This window comes from Aspergillus pseudodeflectus (genome assembly GCF_044049435.1).
Source record: "Aspergillus pseudodeflectus strain CBS 756.74 chromosome Unknown BJX68scaffold_49, whole genome shotgun sequence".
In the NCBI taxonomy this organism is placed as follows: Eukaryota; Fungi; Ascomycota; class Eurotiomycetes; order Eurotiales; family Aspergillaceae; genus Aspergillus; species Aspergillus pseudodeflectus.
Window position 1 is genome coordinate 16,147 of NW_027263825.1, and position 25,256 is coordinate 41,402.

Sequence of the window (25,256 nt, forward strand, 5' to 3'; positions counted from 1 at the left end):
GACGAGACAAAGCTGCTAGTATGCAATCTTAAGCTCTTGGGTAAACTTAAAGACGCTGCCATAAAAGGAAGAAGAGCTATTATCGCTCGCGACAAAGAAGCCCAGGAAGGTTGGGCATCCCAAACTAAGATGAGTGAGTCAGAAATCTTTGACCGGTACAAACTGGGATTCAAGAACTATAGTCATGCTTTCATGGTCTCTATCTGGCATCGGACACAAAACAAATGGCTATCGCTCCAGTATTGGCCTCCACCACTCCACCGGACTGCGAGAAAACTCAGCATATCGATCAATACCCTGCCGTATATCGTCCAAGTCTGTTGGTGTGAATCCATCGGGCCCAAAGTCACGCATAACCAGATCCGCCTGCATCATCAACCCTATTTTGTCTTTTTGCATGGCATTGGCAAACCTCTCCTTGAACGATGGGCGTGGTTGCCGTGCCCATGGCCTCTGCGCTGGGAGCCTCCCCGATGGGGCACGTGGTTCCTTGTCTCCCTCGTCGGAGTCCGAGTTGTCATCACCAGCAGTCCTTTTCTTTTTGTGCATATCCTGCCGCCTCTTAAGCATTCCAGAAAGGAAGTACGACACGCGAGATGGAAACGAGGTCCCCCGCTTCTTGGTCGCAGACTTTCGGTCCTTTTGTCGGACCACCTCACCGATCCTTCCATCCGTAGGCTCTTCGGTCGGGACACCTGGCATCACGCGAATCGTGTCACTGGCGCTCTGGCCATGTGCAGCGTCTGCCAATTGGGGTTGAGTCAATAGGGCGGCGTGGGCTGGGTTCGGCGCGGGTCGGTGTAATGGGAGCGATGAAGCGGTCGCCGAAAGTTCGTGCGGCGGAGTTGGGGGCAGAGCCAAAAGCATACCAGATGCCATGGTGGCAGACAGAACTTCGACCGGGGAAAGGTATCGTATGTGATAGATGCACCAGAGAGGCCGGTGGCGATGGAAAGGCTCGCAGAACCGCTGCGTGGAATGCCAGATCGGCGATGAAGGGGCTTGGTGCATGAGAAGAACGGCACAGAGAGCAGGACGAAGATGGAAGCTCAGGGGCTCTCATTCCGGCGCTCTTTGTGGCCTTCTAAGACATATTGGGTGACGCTGGACGAATTGGTCTTTGGCTGCTCAGCCCTGGGTCTCAGTTGCGTTGCCGGTTTGTGTAACGTCTGTCAGGGTCAACAGCCTTCCCCGGCCTGCGACGACTGTCTTCTCTGTGCAATCTTCAATCTTCATTTTCTCCGGGCGCCTTTCCAGCACTTTCCACCCTCATGAAACCTGATTTCGATTCCGCCAACATGGATACCCGCCACACGCACGCAACCCAGTCTCCAGATCGTGGACAAGACACCACGGACGTCGAAAAGGCAGAGAAGCTTGCCAAAGATAAGCGGGCAAAGAAGGATATCGGTCAGCTCCCCGCATCCGCCGGGCGGACTCTACCCCCCATGCTAACGGTCGCTCTAGGGTATGCCGGGTACGTGGAACTAATCGCATCTGCCGATAATTTCTGGATATTCCGCCGCTTTGATCGACTCAACGCTCGCGTCATGCTCTCCATGCAGGATGAAATTGTCGATCTGGAGCAAAACCTGGATGCGGTGGACAAGACGGCCGCGGCGGAAGCCGGCGACGATGTGAACAACGGCACCTTTCGAAACGACACGAATGCCCGACGACGCTCGCTCGTCCACACAGCTCGCGAGAAGCTGGGGAATTACTGTTCGTCCCGACCCTTGCTCAATCCTCCTGAAACGTGTACTGACGACGTGTGGTGTCCAGATCGCCATGTGTACTATTACAGCCAGATGCGACAACACCACGACGCCGACCCAAAGCACGTCGACAATACCATCGCGTGGTTCGACGTCCAGGGCTCGGCCATTGACGATGCAGAGAAAGCGTACCTCTCGCAGGACGATGCGGTAGCTCTGGTCTCCATGCAGAGCAGTCCGCTGCGGCGCTTCCTGGAGCGATGGCCCGCCTTTCGACTTTTTCGACAATGGCGGAAATTCGTCCACTCGCCCACCTTGGAGAACGTGCAATACCGCGACCCCGACAAGATTGAATGTTTCGTCAAGCTGATCACCGTCTCATTCGTCCTCATTATGCTCATCGCCCCACTCTGGGTGTTGATGTACCTAGAGACGACAACCATGAAGTTGCTGGTGAACACGGTCTTCACTGCCTTCTTCCTGGTGATGCTGTCATATGTGAGCAATGCCAGGACACAGGAAGCGGTTGCCGCTACAGCTGGGTAAGCTCTCTTTTTAGCTCTCTCCTGCTCTTCTCTTCGTTCCACTTACCGACTCACCACGCACAGGTACTGTGCTGTCTTGATGGTCGTCATGCAGATACAAGCCGAGATCAGCCGTTGATGGGTGCAAGGAGGGGCCGGATATCTCTGTTGCCAGGCAGAGCTTAGCAATACGGGTAGTTCTTTTCTGTAGCTAGATGTCGATGGTCCTTTCGTTTTCCAATTGACGCCGCGGTTCAATTATTATCTCCAGGATCCCTGTTCTTCTCACTGGCGTTGTAGCCAAAATAGGCCTCATGTTTCTTCCTGATCGCCCTCTTCCCCTGGCAGCTGCTTAGTCGCTCGTCTTCTCAGTCAGGTCGCGTAAAGAAGTCCTGCAGCGAGGAGAACGTGTGCTATAGTATGTATGATGGAGTATAGCCCACCTCAAAGGGTGACGCGAGATTGGCGATATCCAGTATCAAACGACCGGATTATCTCGATAGTGCGTGAGACGGGAATCGCGGCTGGAACTGGGCGCCGTTGATTTCTTCAAAGGCACAGGCTCTGTCCTATGAGGGTCGACAGGCTGCACCATTGCCACGGGGCTGGCTTAAGTGTCGCAAGGGTGCTGAAAGCTGAAGTCCTACATAACTGTAGACGCGAAATGGAGGTTTTGGTGGCTGCCTAATGATCTTGCTGCCATTTTCCCGGGCCCCTACTGGAGGCTGAGCGCCAGGGCAGATAGCGAGCTGAGCCTTTGGCGGACGGTCGAATCTTGGCGATTCCTGCCGACCCTTGTCCACGTCTACCTAGAAAACTTGATATCAGCTTCCGGCGAGCATTATTTGTTCGATGCGTGGTGGGACTAAACCAAAAGCTCCAAACGGTCCATTCAACGGCATCGGACGAACCCAGTCAACATATTTATCCTGAACTCTCTTGTACAGGAATCACTCTCTCCAATGATACACGCAGAACTCTGTTTAAATCAAAATGGCGCTTGGAAGATGATCTGATGTGGATACTTACGGTGCCGCGCAATGTTTTCTCACCCCTTTGAAGCCCCTAGTCTACGGAATCTTGGTGTGTGCTTTGTATCAAACCTGAGAAAAGCCACATACGCCCTGTGCTATCTGAGGGGATGATGCCTGGTTGTTAACCTAAGCTATCCAAGGTATAAAGAGCCATTAGTAGCCTCATCCGACTCGCCTCTTGCACGCGGACTGTTTATCTCTTCACCCACTTCAAGCTCCTGCAACATGGCCGACGGCCAATGTGAGTGGAACGCTCCTCTCTCCTGGCAACCATACGTAGACCCGGCAGTTCCAAGCATCCAAGCTTCCCAGCTTCCCAGCGTACGTCGTCACACCGACATTCTGGCTTGACACAGCAAAGAAGCTCCTGCATACATTCGTCTCTTTCACTCTCAAAATTCTCACACAACAGCTGCACCTTTTGACTCGCCTTGTCCCTCCTTACTAGGCCGGAACCGCCCATCGCAATATACACACTCATCCTCGCCATGGAACTCTATGAAGCCTACTACATCCTGAAAGCCGCCATGGCCCTCTGGGGAATTCTCGTTAGGTCTCAACCAGCCGTTGTACCATACACGGACAATATGATGAGTAGATTGATTGGTTAAATGAAATAGTTGCCTGTTTCCTGTCCATTGGGGCTTACGCTCGTTCTTTTGAAGGGTGTGGATTTTGGCTATGCATTTGGCTTTCTTGGGGGAATTGTTTAGGCTTCAAGCTACCGGGAAGGAGAATGCATTTGTGGAGGAGACAAACCCTCAGGTGTTGTAGGGGAGTGGTACGACAGGGAGCATGACCATGTTTCGAGCACCTCTCTTCGCCAGGGCGAGTATTGGATGAAAGCAGACTCTGCAGTGTTCAAAGTGGAGGCTACCTATCGCTATATGTACCGGGGAAACATGTCAAAGAACGACCGTAATGGGCTACACCGGCCAGGCTTTCTAGCCGTGGGCGAAAGAAGGATTCCGTATTATGGTGTGGCTAAACGAAAGAAAGGAATATAGTACACCTCGCTCGCACCCTGTGGGCAGCTCCGCCAGCCTTACCACTTCCCCGCATCAGCAAGAATAACATCCGCGGCCTTCTCACTGACCATATAAACCGGCAAGACGATATAGTACCCAGGAATCTTCGGAAAAACCGACGCATCAACAACCCTCAGTCCATCAACACCTCGCACCCGGAAGTCCCCATCCAGCACCGCCATCGGATCATCATCCGCTCCAATCGCCGCCGTACAGCACGCATGGTGTCCCCACGCCTCGCGCTTGATAAAGTCCTTCATCCCATCCTCGGAGGTGACATTCGCGCCAGGCCACGTCTCGTCAAAATCGCCGTCCAGCGGAACGACATTGTCGAAGATCTCGCGTGAAAATTCCATGGCTTCGTACACGGCCTGAAGATCCTTCTCGTCGGCGGCGTCGGTAGTGACGCCCTCATCAAAAGAGTGGAAATTGATCACCGGCGTATCGCGCGGATCCGTCGAGCGCAACTGCACCGTCCCCGCATTATTCCGGCTCCGCGCCTTGAGCACAATCCACGCCCAGTGCTGCGCGTCCTTGAGCGCATCGTGCGCGTACCCGGGGTAATACCCTGCGAAATTCCCCGGGGCGCCGGAGATAAGCAGATCGGGCTCGTCGTGCTCGGCGACGGAGGACTGTTTCAGGATTGCGATGGCGATCCCGTTCGTCATGTATGTGCCCTTGAAACCGACACCGTTCTTCCAGTCCTCGTAGCACGGGTCTGGGAGGGACTCGAGGAAGGTGCACTTTGTCGTCAATGTGAAGTCAGTTGGTGATTTGCCGATGAGCGTTGTTTCGTAGCGGTCCTGCATGTTGTGGCCGACCCCCGGGAGGTCGACGAGGACGGGGATGTTGTGCTTTTGGAGTTCGGCGCGAGGACCAATTCCGCTTAGCTTGAGGATTTGGGGCGTGTTGAATGTTCCGGTTGAGAGGATGACTTCCTTTTTGGCGAAGGCTTTCCCCGGTGTGCCTGCTGAGGCACTCCCTGCGCGTGGGTCGGCGCGGTAAAGACTCTGGCCGCGGAGGTAGTCGACACCGATTGCGCGGGGTGTCGAACCTGCGGTATCAAAGATAACGTTCGTGACGAGGGTCGTGAGCTGAATGTCAAGCTTGTACCCGTCATCCACAGTATCAAGCAAGAAATCCCTCGGCCCAGTCCGTCTGTACTCGGGGACCTTGACAGCAAGCGGAACCTGGAACAGCCCCTCGCGTTGATCACGCCACGGCGCACCGGTATTCAGATCCCGGAGGAGGATATCTGTCAGTCCGGTAACGCTGTTGAGGAGTTTTCCAACGAGGTTCTGGCCCATGGCCGTGCCAGCGGCGATGACCAAGGAAAGGAGCTTGAGGTCTTCAACGACGAGGGTGAGCTGCGTGAGTGAGGTCTGGAGCCATCCGCCGAAACCGTGGCTCACGATATCGCTGGGTGCGTAGCGGTTATCCTCGAGACGCTTGAAGTAGTTCCGCATATTCGATGCGGCCCAGGTGTCGTTCCCTGTCAACTCAGCAAGCTCATCCCAGTCGCGCTCATAAGGGTATATCGCACTAAACAACAAAAACGTCAGCATCTCTTCCCTGCGTTCAAACCCAACATCAAGAACAAAAATACCCACATCATAGCATTATGCGCCGTACACCCCCCCAACGTCCCCGCCCGCGGATAGAGTATCCCCAACGCCTCGGACCCCTCCGGCTTCCCATCCGCAGCACCCGTATACAACTCCCCCCCAGGCGTGCGATAAACCATCTTACTGTCCTCCTCCTGCCTTGTCAGGTTGTCGTAGTGGTTGACAAAGTAGTCCCAGCGCATGGGCTCGTACTCGGTCGAGTGCAGCTGCATGGCCGGGATCATTTGCTGCGGGGCGTCGCCCTGGTCGTCGCCGGCGTCGAGGAGGAGGACGCTGTAGCCTCCTCGGGCGAGGCGCGCAGCGAGCGGGCCGCCGCCGGCGCCCGAGCCGACGACTATGTAGTCGTATTCTGTGGTTGTGTTTGCGTTGTTGGTTCTGTGGGTGTGGGCATGGTGGGTGGCAGAGGCGGGGCTGGAGATGATGGTTAGCTTTGACAACCTGGATACGTATATGGGAGGGAACATACGAGGATAGTAAGGAGGGTAGAAGGGATAGGAATCCCAAGCGCTTGAGCACCAACATCATGTAAACACGACCTCGATATACACGGTGGAATGAAACCAGTGAACGGCAAGAACAGCAAAAAAGAAGACGAGGGAAACAGAATGAGAGAAATCCTCTATAACAAGCTTCTACCTCCACGGAGTAAGTACTCACAGTCACTCCGTACCACCGCCACTAAATATAGCTATACTCCGTACAACCTGCGCCAAAAGCTTCGCTTCACCGCAGAATGTGCTTCTCCTGAAGCAAATAACGACTGTCTAGTTGATTTCCTCTCCGGGTTAGCTAGCGAACGACCACTCACGTCGACGCCGCCAGTGCGAGTCAACCACGCATCGCACGTATGAACTAGCCCTGAACTGAAGCCCAGAGGCCCGAGTCCGGCCGTCAGAATACGCTGGGACGTCAAAAGTACGCCCCGTCCCGTCCCATCTCCAACCCCAACGGTCGAGCGGTCGAGCGGTCGAAGCATTTCCGCGGTGGGTCGGGGTTGAAATGCAGGATTCAGGAGGAGTCGCTTGGCAGGGAAGATCTATCCCTCGAGCTCTTGCTTGTTAAGGTTAACTACAAAGGGCCTGGAGCGGGTTGGAGCGTGCTGTGGAGGCCCCGGGGCTTACTGGGTGTTTGACTAGCGCACGCAGGGAAATTGATTGACTCCAACGGGTCCAACCGGGATATGACAGCTGCCGTGCTCCACTGGTTGGAGTCTCCAGAAACACGAGCTGGACCACAACACGCTAGGATTTGAAGAACGTCCCAATTCCGGTGGCTTGCATTCTTGACTCGCAGGCGCCACAAACCCAGGAGAAATCTTAACTGACTCCTCTCGTCAGAGCTCGACGACTTCGGCAAGAGAAGTTTTATTACGGGGTCTCTCTAAAATCTAAACCAAAGGATTTTAAGCAGCAGCCCAACCCTGATGCCGCGGACCCGACTCGCTAGTCAGGTTCAACTGACTCGAATCGCCCATGTCGACGAGGGGCACAAAGTGATCGTCCGCATGTTTGCGCGGCGATGCGAGGCCAATTCCCGTGTTGCGGGACCCAGTTCCCACAGAGCGGCTTCGCGACCCCTTTGAGATTCCCTTGTCTGTGTCGCCAAACATGCGTGGCCAGATGCGGCGGAAGAGCGCGCGGATGGCCGGGAGGCAGGCGCAGATGACGCCGACGTGGATTTCGATTGTGCTCCAGTAGCCGATTTGGACGTAGTCCCCTGGAGTTGTTAGGAGTGTTTTTGTGTAGTGGGGATAAAGGAGGGTGTGCTTACAGGTCAAGTTGGTCGTGTTTGCAAAGACGATGAGGGATTCCAGACGGATGATGCTCACGAGTGTCACACTGTTCTCGTCAGTAATGTGCAAAGAAGCGATTGTGCAAGGGCAACCGAAACATACAATATCCCCAGACTAAACATGCACATCACAAACACCTTTCTGCGCCACGACAGATTCAACCCGTAGAGCTCTTTGATGGGAAGAGCCATGACCATGATGTCAAGAGCCATATTCACCGCAGCTGAGCTCCATCCCTGAGCATTGATGTTGTTGCATTTATAGTCGCCCGTCTCGTCCCAGCGATGCCAGGCCCCTTGTACGGGGCTGCATTGGAAGATTGAGATGAGGTCGAATACAATGATGTAGGCAATGTTTATGCCGATGGCGATATAGACGAGTATCCGGAACTCGCGACGGGGGAAGACTCGGAGATAGAAGCAGAGGATTGAGATTTTGGTGAGGGCGATTCCGGTGAGATAGAGGCATTCGTCGAAGAAGTAGATCTAGTTTGTTAGCAAGTCGCTGCATTTTTTCCGGAGGGATCATACGTAGAGAATGTGAGTGATGTTGTCAAACGGCACAACCCACATGTCCTTCCCAAGTCCATCTTCGGCCACTAACTTTATTAGCCATGATCGTGGTAAGGGGGTTACTGCACCCACAAACATAGGAAAGTATCGAAATCGGAATGACGCATAGCTGCAAACTATCAGCGATGCTCTTGACTGCCAGTCCAAAGCACATACCATGGTGAGAGCCATCGTCCAATCGTCCATTCCGATCGTGCCTCCACAACACGGCAGCCGAGCGATGATTCTCAAGCAAAACGCCAACAGAGCCAACGCGCCGCCTGCAAGACCTGCAATCGACACAGCTTTCGTTCGATCTCGGATCAGGGCGCCGCAGTTGGTCGCCGAGACATTTTTCGTGGCTGGCTTGTTAGATGCGCTCTTGCACACAGAGGTATGAGCATAATCAAACTCACTTAATGCCTCGCGAATACTACACGACTTCAGAACGCAGAGCTCGACCATTCCTGTAAAGTCCTCGTTCGTACACATACACGTTTGGTTCGTCGGTGCGCATGATGACTGAGAAATGGCCTCTGTGAAGCATGGGAGCTGCGAAAATGTTAGCATTAAACTTTTCCCGGTCACTTGGACTTACAGCGCAAGACGGCAGCGCCGCCGCCAACTCCTCCAAGCTTGCCCTCACTGGCCCAGCGAAGAACAGGGCCACCAAGACCAAGATCGCGTACCACCGCATCTCAGGGAGCGTTATCTTCGTGAAGAACAAAAGAGTGACTGCAACATATGAAAAGAAAGAAGCAAAGGAGCGGAATCGATAAGGGCCACCGCAGGTCTCGTGGGGTAGAGAGTCTGATAAAGCTCACCCGTCATCCTTCCGATATAGTTGACTGATCACGATATGGCTGAGACACCACGTGTGGACGGGGTCAAAAGTACCAACTAGGGATTTCCCGCGTCTCTCTTCGTGGCCCAGGGCAATAATAGCATTGGTAATAATTCCGATCAGCAAGGCGGCCGCGCTTTCAACCGTGCTGGAGGCTCGGGGCACACATGCCAGCAGCCATAGGCCATGTCAGCGCGGACGGGAAACACTCGGATCTCCGCTGGGTGTTGCTTTTTTGGGATTTTGGAGAAGGACCGGACTAGTAAGATACCCACACTGAGTCGCTAGTCGAATGCATAATATCCGCTGGGCGGCAACAGATTGTTCTGGACACCATCTCAGGCATTTTCCGGAGGAGTAGGGCTGCTGCCCTCGCACAATATTGCGATCGGCATACAGTCCGTCCCGTCATTTTGTACCCCAGATCTTCTGTTTCTGACATATCAACGGTTGCCTCCTTTGTCAAGGAATTGTCCAACGGTTCGTCTGTTCCTCGAGGGTTCATGTTGAACGGTTTGTAGGTCAGAGGAACTCCTAACCCTGGCCATGGTTCGTCACACCCATTGAGTGGCCCCGGCTGCTTTTGCAGGGTGTTGAACGGGCCACTGAGCCTCATAATCATGACAGATTTCCGAGTGGGACAAGGAAGCTCCTGCACGACTTGTACCTCGATCCGCCAGAAGCTTCGCGGCAAGCCTTCCTGCATCGAAGCCCATAAATTGTGGCAACGACTTCCCTTTCAGGAATGTGCGCATCTCTTGGCAAATCCAGCAAGGAAGGCGCGATCAGGAGGAAAGAAGCTACATATCTAGCCGACTAATAATAAATAATCCTCGACAAAAAGCTCCCAAGCTAGCGGCGGCACGGGTCAAGCTTATTTGGCAAACCTTGGATTCGCTGGGTTTTCCGGGAAGACGGGGGCTCTTGGGCCTCCTGGTCCCGCCCCAAAGGATTCCCGCGCCGCGCTAAAGTCCCAGCTCTCCAGACCAAAGTCGAGTTTCCGTCACACCGTGCACTGTATATTCAGAGGCCTTGAGTCAGGGACCTGCTTTAGAGTTGCGCTTATGACATGTTGCACGGCTCGTATCCTCGCGGCAAGGAAGCAAAGTGTGCATCGTTCAGCCTTCCTTTTGTGGAAGACTACGAGAGCAAACTGAACTCTCAAGGCAGCCAAGGCAGGCTCGGTACGTGCTGTGGAGACAAGCATACTCCATATGTCCAGCCGAAATAATATACGCTGTCTGTCCTTTCCCAGCGTCATTGCTGACCGGAAACGCTTTAGTCCAGACGAGGAAGCGGCTGCGAGCTCCAACGTACCTCACTGCGTACGTTCGGTTAGCAGCGTAGATCTTCATCATTGAGGCTCGTCAAACCCCTGATTAATTCCCGGGCATGTCAAAGAATAGAGATTAGTAACCCACGGTTTCGACGTGCAAGCGAACCTCTCCCTACCATACTGTCCTCATTATTATTGTTACTTCTTTGTTGTCTCTTGGTTTTGGCCCTTCCTTTCGCTCGCCCTGAGCATTGCTTCTGGTGTCTAAACTGTTGCTTCCCGCAACGTCCACTCCTTCTGTTAAACCCAACTACATTTTTGTTTTTTCGGGGGGTTTTATTCTTTCTTCTCTGCGACATTCTGTAATACCTGCCTCACAATGAAGGCATGGACCCTCATTTTAGGCCTCGCAGCCTGCGCAGCCAGTTTCCCATCAGCGGATAACCTCCACCACATGGGCATGCACAACCACAGAAAGATAGACAAGCGATGCCCCATGGCAGAGATGCAAGCTGAGTTCCAGCGCCAAATCAAGGAGAAGCAACACGACAAGCGCTTTCTCTTTGATACCATGGACAAGCCCATCGACAGTGTGTATAGTCATCCAATATTGTACTTGACAATCTTCGCTAACTCAGGCAGTTACCGGAGTGCATGCATTCCAGCCGCCGAACTTTGAGAACGGAGACCAGCGCGGCCCTTGTCCTGGTCTGAATGCTCTTGCGAACCATGGCTATATTCCGCGTAGTGGCATCGCTCCTGTAAGGCTACCTCCTAAAACTTTGGCTGGCTTTGTTTCTCACTCATTCAGTTCGGCCAAGTCATTACTGCGATCAACAAGGGTAAGTTTGCACGCACTCCTTATGTCGCAAATACTAATCGCCAAAGTATACGGAATGGGCGTCGACCTCGCCCTCATCCTCGCCATCATGGGCACCGTCTGGACCGGAAACCCGCTCTCCATCAACCCCGGCTTCTCCATCGGCGGCCGCGACACGGGCTCCAACAACATCCTCAACAACGGCCTCGGCCTACTCGGTAAGCCTTACCTTACCACAACCAGCCACCTACACACTACACATTAACCATCCCCATTCCTAACGAGGTACAGGCGAACCCCAAGGCCTGCGCGGCTCGCACAACTTCATCGAATCCGACTCGTCCAACACGCGCGACGACCTGTACGTGACAGGCAACGCGTGGACGATGAACATGACGCTCTTCCAGGAATGGTACGACATGTCGGTCGACGGGACGTTCTCGATGGACCTGATGGCCGAGCGCGCGGCGATCCGGTTCGAGCAGACCAAGGCGTCGAATCCGGAGTTCTACTACGGGCCCGTTACGGGGTTTCTGGCGCGCAATGCCGGGTATCTTTTTCCGGCGAGGCTGTTTCGGAATCATTCGAGTGAAGTGCCCGAGGGGGTATTGAGTGAGTTTTCTTTTGTCGTTCTGTCTGGTTTTACTAGTAAGGTCAATGGTGTGGGTGCTGATATGTGAGGTAGCCAAGGAGATTGTACGGAACTTCTACGGTGTCTATGGGAGTGAGGGCAATCTCACCTACAGAGAGGGCTGGGAGCGGATCCCCGAGAACTGGTACAAGACGCCCGTAGACTGGGGTCTCCTCAACCTCAATGCCGATCTCCTCGGTTGGGCGATCAAGCACCCCGAGCTCGCAAGGTACGTCCGACTCCCATCCATCCTCCCTACCAAACCCCACTAACGCCCATACCCAACAGCATCGGCGGCAACACCGGAACAGTAAACAGCTTCACAGGCCTCGACCTGTCGGACCTCACCGGCGGCGTGTTGAACATCACGACCCTCCTCGAAGACAACAACCTCCTCTGCTTCATCTTCGAGGTCCTCAAGTTCCTCAGCCCGAATGCATTGGCGGGAATCTACAAAACTCTTGCGATTCCTCTGGAGCTTATCACGGATGCGCTTGCGGCGCCGTTGCTGGATCTTGCGTGTCCGGCGTTTGAGGATATGCAGGTTGGTGGCAAGCCACTTTGGGAGAGCCTCGAGGAGTTGTTCCCTGGGGCGTTGAAGAGTGCGAGTGTGTTGTGAGCTATTTGGGTGGGTGGGTTTGCGGCCGACGATCCCCAGGGATAGGATTGGGTTGGCTTGGTTGGTGGTGGGTTGTTATTGATTACTTCTTGTCTCTGTAGGGAATAGTTGATGATATCTTAATATACAGTTACTATCGAGGCTTAATTTTCATAATAAACCTATTCGTGTGGCCGTGAACTTGGAGTTGTTTGCATGGAAGCGAAGTGCTACTGTAAACAGTGAGTTCTGACATGTATCATACCAAATAGCTGTCTCTTATCTAAACAGGAAGTACTGATATGAGAACAGCTCGCGTTCTGTACCTTATACTTTTACCTCGCTGATCGAGACATCGGCCTATGATGGTCAACTTCTTGCCGCAGGATGGATTTCGGTAAGGAGGAGGAGGTTTGTAAGCTAAGTATCGTCAAGAGGGTCAAGGCTCTTTTTACCCTTATAGTTCCACCTCATGGAAAGTGTATTGCTGGGAATTGTGTTGTGGCTGAGGGAGTTTCGACCACCGCGGTTCCGTCTTGTTGCTATCTTTGCGTGTTTATATATCTCCACGTATGACGTAATCTTTTGGGATAGAAGTCCTGATGGTGGATTAGTCTCTAGACAGGGAAGTCAAGATAAGCAATCAAGTTTTGGATAATTTGAAACACCCGAGACATCTGTCTTACACGTTACAATCCATGTCTGGCGTTGTCTCAGATGGTCGAGTTCATTGTTTACCGGGACCCGCGGACTCGGGCTCGGGGCACGTGCGCGGGGATCAACGGGCGATGTGTTATTTTCGCGACCACCAAGATTCCCTTCTCTCCTCCAGCTCCCCGCCGCAAACACCTCCAATTCCTCGACACCGGCTCAATTGACCATGAGCGCCACCAAAAAGGATCCCGAGCTGGCCAGCGACATCACCTGGATCGAGACTCCAGCTCCCGCGCCCGCGAAATTCGCCACGGGCACCGAGTCCGGAATTCCCGCGACCAATGTGAGTCGAGCTGCCGGTCGCTCTCGCTGCAGACCGTGGTAGTGGCAGCTGACGAACCAATAAACCCTGCTAACCCCAATTCCAGGCTGCAGCTATCAACAATCCACCCCTGGCAGCCGACGGCCCCGGAAACGAGAGCTTCTCCAACTACGTGCTGGGCGGCGTGCTGGTCGGGGTTCCGGCGGTGATCACGTACAAGCTGGGCGGTGGGCTCAAGACGTTTGTGTTTCTGGCGCTGCTTTCTGCCCTGCCCATCCTCGTCGCCTTCTGGACCTACGCCTCCACTTTTAGCCCGCGCACCAACGAAAAGGTCAAGTTGCCCGGTCGCCCCGTCGAGCACTACATCACCTTCAAGCGCGAGGAGCACCGCGCGAAATGGCACGGGTCCAACAAGGTTCCGCTCCAGACTTTTGCGGAAATGTACCTGGACGGTCTGGTGGAGTTTAACGGCGATGTTCTTGAGGTGCTGGAGTACCGCCATGATTGGGCGACGTTCGCCTTCACCTGGGACCTGTTCAAGTTCATCGTCGGCACCTTCTTTGTCGACGTCGTCTTCCACACCAAGGCCCAGGACGAAGAGCAGATCCGGCCCAACTACGACAGCGGCAACGACCACTACGCCTGGTTCCTGGGCCCGCGCATGATCTACACCTCGGGCATCATCTCCGACCCCGAGCGCGAAGAAACCCTCGAGGAAATGCAGGACAACAAAATGGCCGTCGTCTGCGAGAAGATCGCCCTCAAGGACGGCGAAACCATGCTCGACATCGGCTGCGGCTGGGGCACGCTCGCCAAGTTCGCCAGTCTCAACTACGGCGCCAAGGTCACGGGCGTCACCATCGCCGAGAACCAGACCGCCTGGGGCAACGACGCCCTCCGCAAGGCCGGCATCCCCGAGGACCAGAGCCGCATTCTGTGCATGGACTACCGCGATATCCCCAAACAGCAGTTCGACAAGATCACCCAGCTGGAGATGGGCGAGCATGTGGGCATTCGTCGGCTGACGGGCTTCTTTCGCCAGTGCTATGATATGCTCAAGGATGATGGCGCCATGTATGTGCAGCTTTCGGGCCTGCGTCAGGCGTGGCAGTATGAGGATTTCATCTGGGGTCTGTACCTGAACAAGTATATCTTCCGTGGCGCGGACGCTTCAACTCCGCTTTGGTACTATGTCAAGTGTTTGGAGGCTGCTGGGTTTGAGATCAAGGGGTGAGCATTGCATCTTCCTTTCGTGCCCTTTTTTTTTTTTTTTGTTATCGGAAGAACAACACTAACGTCACCAGAATCGACACCGTCGGCGTCCACTACTCCGGCACCCTCTGGCGCTGGTACCGCAACTGGGTCGGAAACGTCGAAGCCGTCACCGCAAAGTACGGTCCGAGATGGTACAGGGTACGTCACTAACACCCTCCTTCCCTCGTTCCCCCACACCCCGCTCTAACGTCAACTAACGAACGGTATAGATCTGGGAACTCTTCCTCGCCTGGTCCGTCATCGCCTCGCGCCAGGGCTCCGCGACTTGCTACCAGATGGTCGTCGTCAAGAACCTCAACTCGACCCACCGCGTCCTCGGTATCCCAACGCAGTACGGGCTCACCGGTGCGCTGGAGGCGAGTCGGAGGGCCGGCAAGTCGCGTCTGCCTTAGACGGTTGCTTGACGTAGGCTTCCTGTGCGACGTCGTTGCGGGTTCGGTGATGGGACTCGTGGTGACAAGCAAGACGAGCGTAGTGTCATACATATGGTGACTGCACACAACAACTGAAAGAACGAACGATGGACGACGGGCGATGACAGATAGATTTACATAGCCGGTTTGATGGGTCATGGACGTGGGGACTCTCGGAGGACGACGGACAAACTTGGCTCTTCGCTCCTCTTCGCTCTCGAGAGATTCAAGTTGAGATGGAGAGGCAGCCGCGGAACTGAAAGACACTCGGTGTCGGTGTCTTTCAAAAAGCAGGCTTGAAACAAGACAAGTGACTCATGTTTGAAAATCAAATAGAAACCTTAGACGAAAATAATGGACCAGATTCGGATACATTGACGTCGACTTTGACCACGATAGACGCGCCCTGCTGCCTGACCCACTATGGAGGGTTCATCATCTAATTTACCCAAGTCTAGTCCGCGATCAAGGATTCTTTGGAGTGAGATGCTTATCCTTGAACGCGCGGGAAGCGGTGCGGAAAAGATCAGCTCAAAAACCTCTATCCAATGTATATCTGCTGTATTCAAAGATTGAGCAGTTCTAACTATTTAGCGTGGCATATAGATCCGCTCCAACTGTTATATGCATAAAGGGGAGCGCATCGTCTAGGAGAACAAGCAAACATCACCCGTCAAGCTTGAACATCTTGACCGAAAGGAAGACAACCGACACTGATCCGAGTCCTCGCTACTAACCACTCTACTCAACATCCTCCTCTCCTGCTCATCCATCTATAGCTTACATGGCCTAGAAAGCAAGATCACGCGCATGTCGCCGATGAGCTCCACGGAACCCAGCCTTCTTTCCACCCTTCCGTCTTCCTCCCCTGTGGTGTCCGCCGAGGTGGCCGTGGTCGTGGTCGTCGCCGGTTCCTGCACAAGGTGTGCTGGAAGGCGCCACTGTGGAAGGAACAGAGGAAGTGGATCCGGTCTGTTCAATAACCGACTCAGTAACAGAAGGGAATTCGGGATCAGATGGTGGAGTGGACTGGGCAGGGAGCGTAGATGTCGGGTCAGTATCCCCAGTGGGTGTTGCGACTGGGTCTTGGGTGCTTGTCGCAAGTTGCTCGTTGGTATCCGGGGTGGTCAGTGTGGTAGTCGCTTCTACGGTTGAAGAGATTGTCGAGGAGCTCGATGTCGTGGTAGAAGTTGACGTGACAGTCGCAGCAGAAGTAGAAGAGGAGGAGGAGGAGGAGGAGGAGGAAGAAGTCGCCGTACCCGAACCAGCGGTATACAGCGCCGGTCCCGGAATCTCATAACTACTCAGCGCATTCCAGATATTCACAAGAATCCCGGCATCCGTGTCCTTGTACAGCTCAGTTCCCAGCGTGCCCGCTGGCGTGGCCGTTCCACTCCCAGTAACCTTGAGATTCACGCACTGCGGGTAGTTCTGCGCGGCATCGAGCGTCCCCGCGCCATGCAGGGCGATGATCTCATGACGCAGCACGTAATTCCCACTCTTGATATCCGACGGGATCGTGATCGTCCGACTGAAGTTCGCCGCAATCAACTCATCAGAAGCCCAGGTGCCCGGGACAGCAGAGTTATCGATCAAACCGCCTTCGTCGATCTTGAAGAACTCCAACGTCGTCTTGTCGACAGATGCACAGTCTCCTCCACACTCAGCGAGATAGCTGATCACCGGTCCGTGGTGGTCCGTCGGCCACGTACTCCAGTACAAGGTGACAGACCCCCCGGGGGCAATTTCTGCAGAGAGGGCACCGGGCTCCGCGCCGCGGTGGCAGATGATGTCCGGGTCATCGTAAGCGGTGGGCGCGACATAGCCCGTGTCGGTGGCGGTTGTGGACCAGGCGATTATCTCGGGAGGGTTGGACTCGTAGTAGTAGGTGTCGATCAGGTAGCCGCCGTAGGTGGTGCCGTCGACGTCGATGCTGGTGACGTAGCCGTGGCCCAGGACGGAGGCGGCTGTTCCAAGGAGCGCTGTGAGGCGAAGAAGGGGGAGGGACATGGTGTATGGTTGTAAGAAGCGCGCAGCGCGGTTCGTGTAATGAATGGAAGAAAGGAGAGTAACCGCAGATTCAGTCAATGAATCTGCATGCAGTAAAGGAGAGAAGAGAAAGAGAACAAAGTAATGATCGAAGAGGCTCTGCCTTGTGCATGGTTCATACTGAGAGCAACCCGACATTTATAGACATTTTCTAGAAGGGCAACCTCGATGTATTGATCCTGTAGACAGAAGATGCATCTCAAGATGATGGATCCGAAACGGTGGCTGCCCAGCACGGCAAATTCAACAGCCACCGAGTCTCGAATAAAGACTCAAAGAGCGAGTAAGCTCGATGCTATTCCCAACACCACCTAAGCGAGGTGAGCAGGAGCCAAGACTAATGCATGGTCACAAAGCCAGAGGCTGATAGCACATCCTGGATAATCGCCACATGGTGCGCCATGTTTAAGATAAATAAGCAATGCAAGATCGAGATCCATCATTAGAGGGCCATCATTGGCTGGGAAACTCCACGTAGCGTCTAAGCGAGATTTAGTGGTTTGAGAATCTCCAAGCGAGGCTCCGCAGCGGGAGATGTGTCATTTCCACGTTTTTACTCTTGTCGAGTCCAGTCCAAGTAGAATTGACCAAGTCTGACATTTTTTTCCTTTGGACGGGAATAATATCCGGCACTACGAAATCCCAGTACGTGAAGGTGCATTTTATGGAGGGCGTGGTGCGGAGTACAATACTCGGGCGGCTGAGGGAGCGACCAGTGCATCACGGGCTACACGCGGTTCTGTAGGCACATCCTCGATCGCAAGAAGTATCTGTCGCTGGCGAGGATGAGATAGGTGACGGAGCGCAAGTCCAAGACGAAGCATGATGGGCTGCCGGCGCGTGGTCTTTGCGCGCGAGTTGGTGTTTGAGATAAGTCTACCGCCCCCACTCTCCAGTCTAAGATACTCATTCCAGATGCTTAGTTTTACTCAAGCTAAAAGGGGCGTAAGCTAGTACATCTTTGAAATACTACAAAAAAAAAAGGACTGGACGCATATAGTACTGTATTAACTTTAGCAGCGCCAAAGTAACTGCTGGATAAGTTATAGGACATTTGACAGAGTTTCTACTATAGATGTAGAACCTTAGAGGTAGTATCATCGGGCTCTGAACCCAATATCGAGTGTCTTGTGATTTAGTTTAGTTGAAGCTAATCGTATCCTTAACCTAGACTGTATGGCAAGATATTCGACTAGTTCAACCCAACAAGGCCATAAGTCCACAGGCCATGTTAGTACCCCTTTGCCATACCTAGTACTAGTATAGGGTCTAAGTATTTACCTCAGAAGGTTCCGATATTTATAGGGTGAATGTATTTTGTAATGTTTATTGCAGTTAGAGCATGTCCTATTACAAAGGATCATTACCAACCTTGTCTTCTACCCACAGACCTACTTCCTACTAACTAGTATTTGTTTCAAGCATGTGGTGACCCGCCGAACAGCGATGTGGATTGGAGAACCAGTTCCATAGGACAACGTAAGCAGGGAAACCGCACAGAAACACCATCGACATCCTCGGTCTGACTTGGACGGGAAATATCCACTTGTGTGCCACGCTCTCTTCTCGGACCACGCGATTACCTGCACCGCCACCAGCGCGACATCTAACGCCCCCTCCACCTTACGGGGCACATGGGGATCCAACGCCGACTCCTCACCCTTGCACAGCATCCGGCATATCTCCTGCTCTTTGCACACTAATCAACCACTCCATTGCCCTGCGAGACCTCACGGCGACAGTGTCGCACGGGCTCGAGAAACTCGCTCTCAGGAAAGAAGTACAGAGGCCGTGGAGGTGAATGGATGCGCGGAATGTCCCCGCGTTCAAGGTTCTCAGGCTGCACCCCAATGGGGACGAAGATTAAGGCAGCTTTCCAGGCCGGGAGAAGCTAACGCTGTACACCATCCCATTCCCACTTCACTGTGCGCGAACTACTTGCGGTGTTTAACATGCATAACCTATTCTCGCTAGAACTATGGTCTTACAGCTCTGCAATTCCTTGCACGGCCACCAAGCCCGTACCTGAGTATAGTACTAATAGTGTATAACCCCACTAGCATTCCTAGATATAACCCTCCACGCCGCTAATAATTAGTCTTCTTACTACATCACCCTTTCTCCACGGTGTCCACCGGTATATACGCAAATAAACACTTTCAATCGGCCCCTCTTTGAAGCACATCTCCGGGCCGTCCTCACGGCGGGGAGGCAGGGAAACACCAAGCGGATCGTCTACCAACGTCAACTGAACGTCGAGGACGACGTTAGCTGCGCATGGGACGATAGATGGGGAGGTACGGGATTTGTTTGTGAGTTCATGGACGACGCACGTTGAGACCTGCGATCATTTGTCGACGCTCCTATGTACCACTCATCCCATTCTTCCCGGTGTTGACCATCATAGCTTCAGACAGTACTAGGTCCTCGTACTTGGCGCTCGTAGAGGCACAGAATCCTCTTCTTCCCGAGCCTGCCACCTCGGGGAGTCCTCCACATCCGCACCCTTCTGACGATCCCCGAGGGCAACGAAGGTCTTTACGCATATTTCCTCAAATGAAGCTATACTTTCTGCTCCTCCTTTTACATCTTTTATCTCGGTAGATGCCACACCGTACAGCTCCACATTCACAGAGCCCGACATCGGAGATTTCCTTACGTTTGGCACGTGGGCATTTGGGTCCGCCATCGCGGGCTTTGTCTTGGGTAGCGTTAACCGAGAATGTTGGGCCATGTCTGGATCTGGATCCGAGTCTGCAGGTGGAAGTCGGTGTATATGATTGCTTAGGGATGTTAAGAGGGGTTCCTTCGTGTATGTACGGGTAGTATGCGACAGGGACTGGATGGGAATCTGATGAGGAGGATCTGGATTTTCTTTCTCTCTGATATGTTCCTCCGAAGAGAGAGAGTATGTGTGTGAGTCTGTGGAATTCCATCTATCAACAAGCTCTAATCCTAAAATGAATCATAGTAAAAAACGTGGCCTGAGTGGCGCACAACACAGACCATTAGGGCGGCATCAACGGCCCTCGGCCCTACCAGGAGAGGAGTGGGATCAGCGCAGATCTTGTGCCGGGGTAAACGGCGTCATCACCGCATGGTGGGCCGGAGTATCTTCATGGCAGGAGAATCAATGCAGTATCTGCACGATCATTGCCAAGCTGAACTCAAGGAAGGTAGTCTTGGGGAAATGACTCGCTGTCAAACGCTGGGCTGAAGCGAAAGTAGACGAAATGGGACAAGGTTAGCGACGAACAGTCAAACCATCTCTGTCTGCAGATGCCTTGGCCTGTGACAGCGTAGGAAAATGCTTCCATCGGCATGAAAGAAGCTAGGCCTAGTCAGTGCACGAACGAGCGAGGAGCCCTATGTATTCTCCGGGGCGAGGACCCTCCGCCTTGATCTTTAGTTGAGTATGGTTGAGCTAGAACCTGACGGGGAATTCTCAGGGGGGATAGCAGTTCTTCAGGGGGTGGGGAAATGAGGCAACTCGAATAGGGGGACGAACAGGTAGTGGCCAGGAACAAGGCCAATACCGCAAATGTGGCGCTCAAACTGGTTTGACAATGTCTTCGACGACCAATCACGATGAACAGGTCATCTTAAAGTTTAGCAGAAATTAGCAAAGCTCGTATTGGAGCTTTATATAGCGACTTAGAAGCAGTCTGCGGTTTTATGGCGTCTTGTGCAGCGAGCCTTGCCATTTCCCGTGTGGGTAGGGGATTCTGGGAACCGTCCTGTCAGGAAAACGGACCATCAGAGATCCCTGTGACGATCTCCCGCATCTCTGGCGAACCGTTTTATTCTCAACAGTGTTCCACTGTGGTTCTATTGATGGTGGTGGATCTGCTCCCCAATCCGATCCGATGATGCCCTACTTTCGAAGCACAACAAGCGTCCCGAACCCGGCCTTCGTTTTCGCTTCACCATCACGGGATGGGCGAGGACATTAGAGGCGCAGCTCTCAATTCACAAAGCCATTGCCCAGGAGACGCGGAATGATCCTACGATTACACGAAGCGAACAGGCGATTCGGGCCAGCTTCAGCCACCACGCAGAGACATTATGAGGCCACGCCCGTTTCAACATCCATTGACCACCAGAGACACCATGTCGCAGGGTAACTCTGTATCGTTCTTTGTTCGGTTGGGGATAAAAGTAAGGATGTGTCGCTGTGCTCTGGGGGGTAGCCCGAACACCCCTTCTACTGTGATTGTCGTTGATATCCAGAATGAGCACCTCCGACGCCGACAATGGCAACCCTTTCGAGGTGGTAAAACGTCGCAACCAACGCCGAAAAGGTCACCACCGAGCTGGCTCGTGCCCTAGTCTCCCAGCGACACCCCTGCCCCAGCAGAGCTCCCCTTCAGCCCGCGCTGGGCGCCGAACACCCCCCTCCGTCAGCCTCCCCGAAACCCGCCGCGCGTTGAGGAAAGTACCGGAACCTGCACTGGTCAAACAACGACATCCGACTCGGGTCCCACCTATACACGTCTCTCCCGCATGAGCCAGCCGGGCGATCCGCTGAAGAAGCGTCTGTGCTGGTTGCATCCAGAAGACGGCACAGCACTCGGCAACCGCAATCCGAACATACCCACGCCTGACTCTATAGAGCCAAATTCGCATGGCGACGCAGAGCACCTGTCAGTTCCGACCGACGACGACGGACCAGATATACCGGTGCCCCACGTACAGTCAAATCCTCAAAGCGACGCAGACCACATGACAATCGTATCCGACGCTCTCAGCGCCAGCAGGAGGGAGGGACAGAGCTGCACCTTGGACGAAACTGGAACAGACGCCCTCGATAAGGTGCTCAAAGAACTCCGCTGGCTGTGCTTCCTCGCCTACATTGGTGACTACGCCCAAGCGGTGTGCCACTGCCTTAATGCGATCAACAAGCATCTGCATGGCCACCACGATCTCTGGAAGCTTTACCAGGATTCAGAACTGGAGAAATACGATCACTGGATCAAAGGCGGCATGCGAGGCGAACCGCCCACGGGGCAGATATCCGACGTTGACAGATGTATCAAGCACAAGAGCGTCGGACCCAACGTGCTATCCCACGAAGCTGCATACCTCGCCTACAGGCTCTACTCGCACCGGAATGCTGAGTTTCATTCAGGTTTGGGATCATACGAGGCCAGAGAGGACGAGCAGATGAGAATGGGGATGATTCCGCGGGATAGAGAACGCCTTCCGTTGGTTGTGCTGCCAGAATACGCCAATTGCCAGGTGCATCTGCAGAGGGTAATAGGCTTCTATGCATCGGCCCCTTCCATCTACGCCGCTTTTGGACTAAAACCACCAAAGTAGGCGAGCCGAGAGCGAATGTGCTTTCGCATGGCGCCCTTCTGACCATTACCACCTGTATACGCAGAAATATGAGACCCGAATGATAGACTAGTTTCTGAATAAACGAGAATTGACATTACACCTTGAACCAGATGCTCTTCGCTAACTAAACTATCTGCGGATTTCCCCCTCCCCCTCAACAAACGCGTCCTCAAGCCCCGGAACAAGCTCGCTCAGGGGCCTTTTGAAATGTTCACGCCAAGGATACACCTGTGCTGCTGTTGGGAAATCCGGGAACTTGGGCATGTACTCTTTTGTCACAGGATGAAAAAAGTCATACTCCCCTCCTTCCTTTCCCGGTATAGGCTCCACCAAAATATATTCCTCAGCATAATCGCCGATACCAAATGCAACCGCCTTGCCACGCCCCGAATACCACTGCCCGTCTGGTGCCAGGTACGCACCACGAGCCTCAGCGCCCAACTCTGGGAACCCCGGATGGCCTCCGACTTTCTCCTTAAACCCTGAGGAGTGACCGGGCTTCCTGTTGCGAATACTGCGGCGCCACCGTTTCCTCTGGGCCGAGGTTAGCTTCACCGAGCTGGGTAGTTCCATGTAGGGGATTTCGGCGTCGCTACACGTGTGGAAGAACCGATAGTCACCTGTACCCTGCCGACCAGGTATCGGGACGACGTGCACCCATTCAAACCACCGTGGCTCGCCCTCGACATTGCTGTCCTGTACAACACGGCCCAATCCTTCGTAGTGCTGTTGTGTGTAGGAACGGTAGATCCCAACACCCTCGTCGCCCACACTCACGGCTCCCATCTGCTTCTCGAGCTCTTTGAGGTTTGGCGGGCGCACCGCGGGCGGCCACCAACGAGAACCATAATCGATCATGTCGTAATGCGCGGGAGTGATGGGCTGATGATCCGGATCCAGGCAATCCCGTTCCTTATTAAGAGGATTTCTGAACTGGTAGAGTTTCGACCGCTTGCATTCTTCCGATGCCGGGGGCATCACCCAAACGTAGATGCCCCCCTGTGAATTAAATCCGGTCTCGATGACGGTTCCGTATCCAATGTAGAAGGTGCCGGGCGGTCCATTGGGTGGGATGTAGATCCCGCGATGGTACCCCCCAGGTTTCGGATGCGGGTCCTTTAGGGAGTTCCAGTGGGCTGAGAGTTCCTTCAGACGCTCAGCGTCTGAGATTTCGTTGCTGGGGTCGCCTTGCTTGACAGCCTCGGCCACCGTCGTGTGTGATGCCTGTGAGCTCATGGCGAAAGGGGTGTGATCGAACGTTGAAGAAGAGATGTAAAAAATACACTAGAAGATGAAAAGGCTGAAAGTAGACGAGGGTGGTAATTGGCAAAGAGTGCTATGTCCGCTGGAATGCTCGTGGGATTTATACCCCGACCTTGCTTGTCTTCCTGATGGGCTTTGTGTCGCGCCTCCAGACATCGCCTTGGATATGCGCTTTGTCTACATGAAACGATCCTCGATGGGTGTGGCGTTTCTTGCCCGGATATTCTTTGTAGGTTTCGTCTCATCCCCGTTGTCCCATATTTTGTCCTTTCCGAATCTCCAGACCTTGTTTTGCATCCATGGATTACATAAAGACCAGTGTAGCAGTTCTTTGTCTACAGGATAATCTTGGGCTCCTTACCGAGGATTTGTGTCATTCATATTTTACCGGCAGTGGTAAACCCTTTATGGAAGCTTCTTTGTAGTATTCACTTGCGTCACTGCCACCGTCCCCGTCCTCCCCACCTAAAACGCTCAAGGATGATCTGCGGGTGCTCCGCCACCGGAGAGGCTTTAGATCTCGACAGCGTACAGCTGTGCTGTCCATGTCCCTGATGGTGCTGGAGTTGTCAGCCTCAGGCTCTGTCTCAGTATTACTCCTGATCTTGGTCTGAGCCGACCCACGTAGACTCCTGCACCCCGCACCGCGGAACCAAGCATGCCCCGACCACTATGTGCGCAGAGGAATAGCCAACAGGTCTGTGGTATTGGAGTAAGGCAGGCTGGAAATGCACAGGCGGGTGGATCCGACGTGCTGGGATTAAACGTGTTGGCCTGGGTGCTTGGCGTGTCATCCAGGGTGCCTGCAAGCTGAGATCTAGTGCAGGGCAGAGGACTCGGGTCACGAAGCTCTGCCTGTAAGACGAGGAGAGGAGGACATATATATATATGTATGTGTATGGTGTTTGCGGAAGTGAGCTGGTGGGGACCATGGGAATGACTCGAGATCACCGCCGGATCATTTTTCAGATCAAAGGGAACCACAAACGACGTGATTCCCCATTTTCCAAGAGTAACCGTCTACCAGATATGATGCAGGTGAGCTGGTATGAATGCCACCAAGGTATCATGATTTTCGCACAAAATAATCCAGTTGAGGACATATAAAAGAAGACGGGAAATTTCGTGCAAAGACTGCGTGACAGGAAGGCCCATCAGTAAGACTGGGGTTAACCCTACCAACGAACAGATAACTCTTGCCCCCTTTAGGCGCGGCTTTCTAACGCGCCAAGAGAATCTGTCGGTCCAGCTGGAATCCACACTCTGCGTGAGCAAGACTTCAACAACGAGGCCAAAGACCAGCTGTGTTCGGATTGCGGTGCCTCCTCCTCTGCCGACTCGGTATGCTTGTTCGTCTGAAAAGCCACTCCCTGTCACCCTCCGCTGTGTGCATAACCGCGCCGCGCTTCAAGTGCTGTTAGGGACCCGCAGATGACCCCGGCAGGACCACATGATTGCCTCGAAACAATTTGTCTAGAACAAGCATCTCTTACTCTCATGTA

The 25,256-nt window shown here is 53.7% G+C and overlaps 9 protein-coding genes across 9 annotated transcripts; 5 read left to right on the forward strand and 4 right to left on the reverse strand.

Moving 5' to 3' along the window:
- Positions 1-228: 228 nt before the first annotated feature.
- On the reverse strand, positions 229-879 carry BJX68DRAFT_270429 (uncharacterized protein; the record flags this gene model as incomplete). Its single annotated transcript, XM_071046655.1, has 1 exon — positions 229-879. The coding sequence occupies one exon, from the start codon at positions 877-879 to the stop codon at positions 229-231; it is 651 nt and encodes a 216-aa protein (XP_070895248.1).
- A 121-nt stretch (positions 880-1,000) lies between these two features.
- Positions 1,001-1,349, forward strand: BJX68DRAFT_244358 (uncharacterized protein). Its single transcript, XM_071041294.1, has one exon. The coding sequence runs from the start codon at positions 1,042-1,044 to the stop codon at positions 1,273-1,275; it is 234 nt and encodes a 77-aa protein (XP_070895249.1). The 5' UTR covers positions 1,001-1,041; the 3' UTR covers positions 1,276-1,349.
- BJX68DRAFT_270430 (uncharacterized protein) lies at positions 1,299-2,378 on the forward strand (the record flags this gene model as incomplete). Its single annotated transcript, XM_071046656.1, has 4 exons — positions 1,299-1,410; positions 1,468-1,722; positions 1,783-2,257; positions 2,324-2,378. The coding sequence occupies 4 exons, from the start codon at positions 1,299-1,301 to the stop codon at positions 2,376-2,378; spliced, it is 897 nt and encodes a 298-aa protein (XP_070895250.1).
- A 1,940-nt stretch (positions 2,379-4,318) lies between these two features.
- Positions 4,319-8,966, reverse strand: BJX68DRAFT_278171 (uncharacterized protein; the record flags this gene model as incomplete). The annotated part of the gene is made up of 9 exons (XM_071048479.1): positions 4,319-5,843; positions 5,912-6,337; positions 7,474-7,642; positions 7,697-7,764; positions 7,821-8,203; positions 8,249-8,320; positions 8,447-8,631; positions 8,686-8,821; positions 8,868-8,966. The coding sequence occupies 9 exons, from the start codon at positions 8,964-8,966 to the stop codon at positions 4,319-4,321; spliced, it is 3,063 nt and encodes a 1,020-aa protein (XP_070895251.1).
- Positions 8,967-10,637: 1,671 nt separating this feature from the next.
- BJX68DRAFT_278172 (peroxidase family protein) lies at positions 10,638-12,459 on the forward strand (the record flags this gene model as incomplete). Its single annotated transcript, XM_071048480.1, has 7 exons — positions 10,638-10,979; positions 11,032-11,150; positions 11,201-11,231; positions 11,278-11,427; positions 11,501-11,821; positions 11,895-12,069; positions 12,129-12,459. Exons 1-7 carry the CDS (start codon positions 10,769-10,771, stop codon positions 12,457-12,459), a joined length of 1,338 nt encoding a protein of 445 aa, XP_070895252.1. The 5' UTR covers positions 10,638-10,768.
- An 818-nt stretch (positions 12,460-13,277) lies between these two features.
- BJX68DRAFT_244359 (S-adenosyl-L-methionine-dependent methyltransferase) lies at positions 13,278-15,281 on the forward strand. The gene is made up of 4 exons (XM_071041295.1): positions 13,278-13,435; positions 13,521-14,644; positions 14,719-14,827; positions 14,899-15,281. The coding sequence occupies exons 1-4, from the start codon at positions 13,319-13,321 to the stop codon at positions 15,079-15,081; spliced, it is 1,533 nt and encodes a 510-aa protein (XP_070895253.1). The 5' UTR covers positions 13,278-13,318; the 3' UTR covers positions 15,082-15,281.
- A 610-nt stretch (positions 15,282-15,891) lies between these two features.
- Positions 15,892-17,112, reverse strand: BJX68DRAFT_257616 (lytic polysaccharide monooxygenase auxiliary activity family 9 protein; the record flags this gene model as incomplete). Its single annotated transcript, XM_071043379.1, has 2 exons — positions 15,892-16,030; positions 16,133-17,112. 2 exons carry the CDS (start codon positions 17,110-17,112, stop codon positions 15,892-15,894), a joined length of 1,119 nt encoding a protein of 372 aa, XP_070895254.1.
- Positions 17,113-21,382: 4,270 nt separating this feature from the next.
- BJX68DRAFT_270436 (uncharacterized protein) lies at positions 21,383-22,470 on the forward strand (the record flags this gene model as incomplete). The annotated part of the gene is made up of 2 exons (XM_071046657.1): positions 21,383-21,424; positions 21,481-22,470. The coding sequence occupies 2 exons, from the start codon at positions 21,383-21,385 to the stop codon at positions 22,468-22,470; spliced, it is 1,032 nt and encodes a 343-aa protein (XP_070895255.1).
- Positions 22,471-22,620: 150 nt separating this feature from the next.
- Positions 22,621-23,727, reverse strand: BJX68DRAFT_270437 (uncharacterized protein; the record flags this gene model as incomplete). Its single annotated transcript, XM_071046658.1, has 1 exon — positions 22,621-23,727. The coding sequence occupies one exon, from the start codon at positions 23,725-23,727 to the stop codon at positions 22,621-22,623; it is 1,107 nt and encodes a 368-aa protein (XP_070895256.1).
- Positions 23,728-25,256: the final 1,529 nt, after the last annotated feature.

Bases quoted from the DNA above. Each gene is read 5' to 3' on its own strand.
- BJX68DRAFT_244359 (XM_071041295.1), top strand. From the start codon at position 13,319: ATGAGCGCCACCAAAAAGGATCCCGAGCTGGCCAGCGACATCACCTGG. The intron at 13,436-13,520 runs GTGAGTCGAGCT...CCCCAATTCCAG, and splicing joins CCGGAATTCCCGCGACCAAT to GCTGCAGCTATCAACAATCC. The intron at 14,645-14,718 runs GTGAGCATTGCA...TAACGTCACCAG, and splicing joins GCTGGGTTTGAGATCAAGGG to AATCGACACCGTCGGCGTCC.
- BJX68DRAFT_244358 (XM_071041294.1), top strand. From the start codon at position 1,042: ATGGAAGCTCAGGGGCTCTCATTCCGGCGCTCTTTGTGGCCTTCTAAG.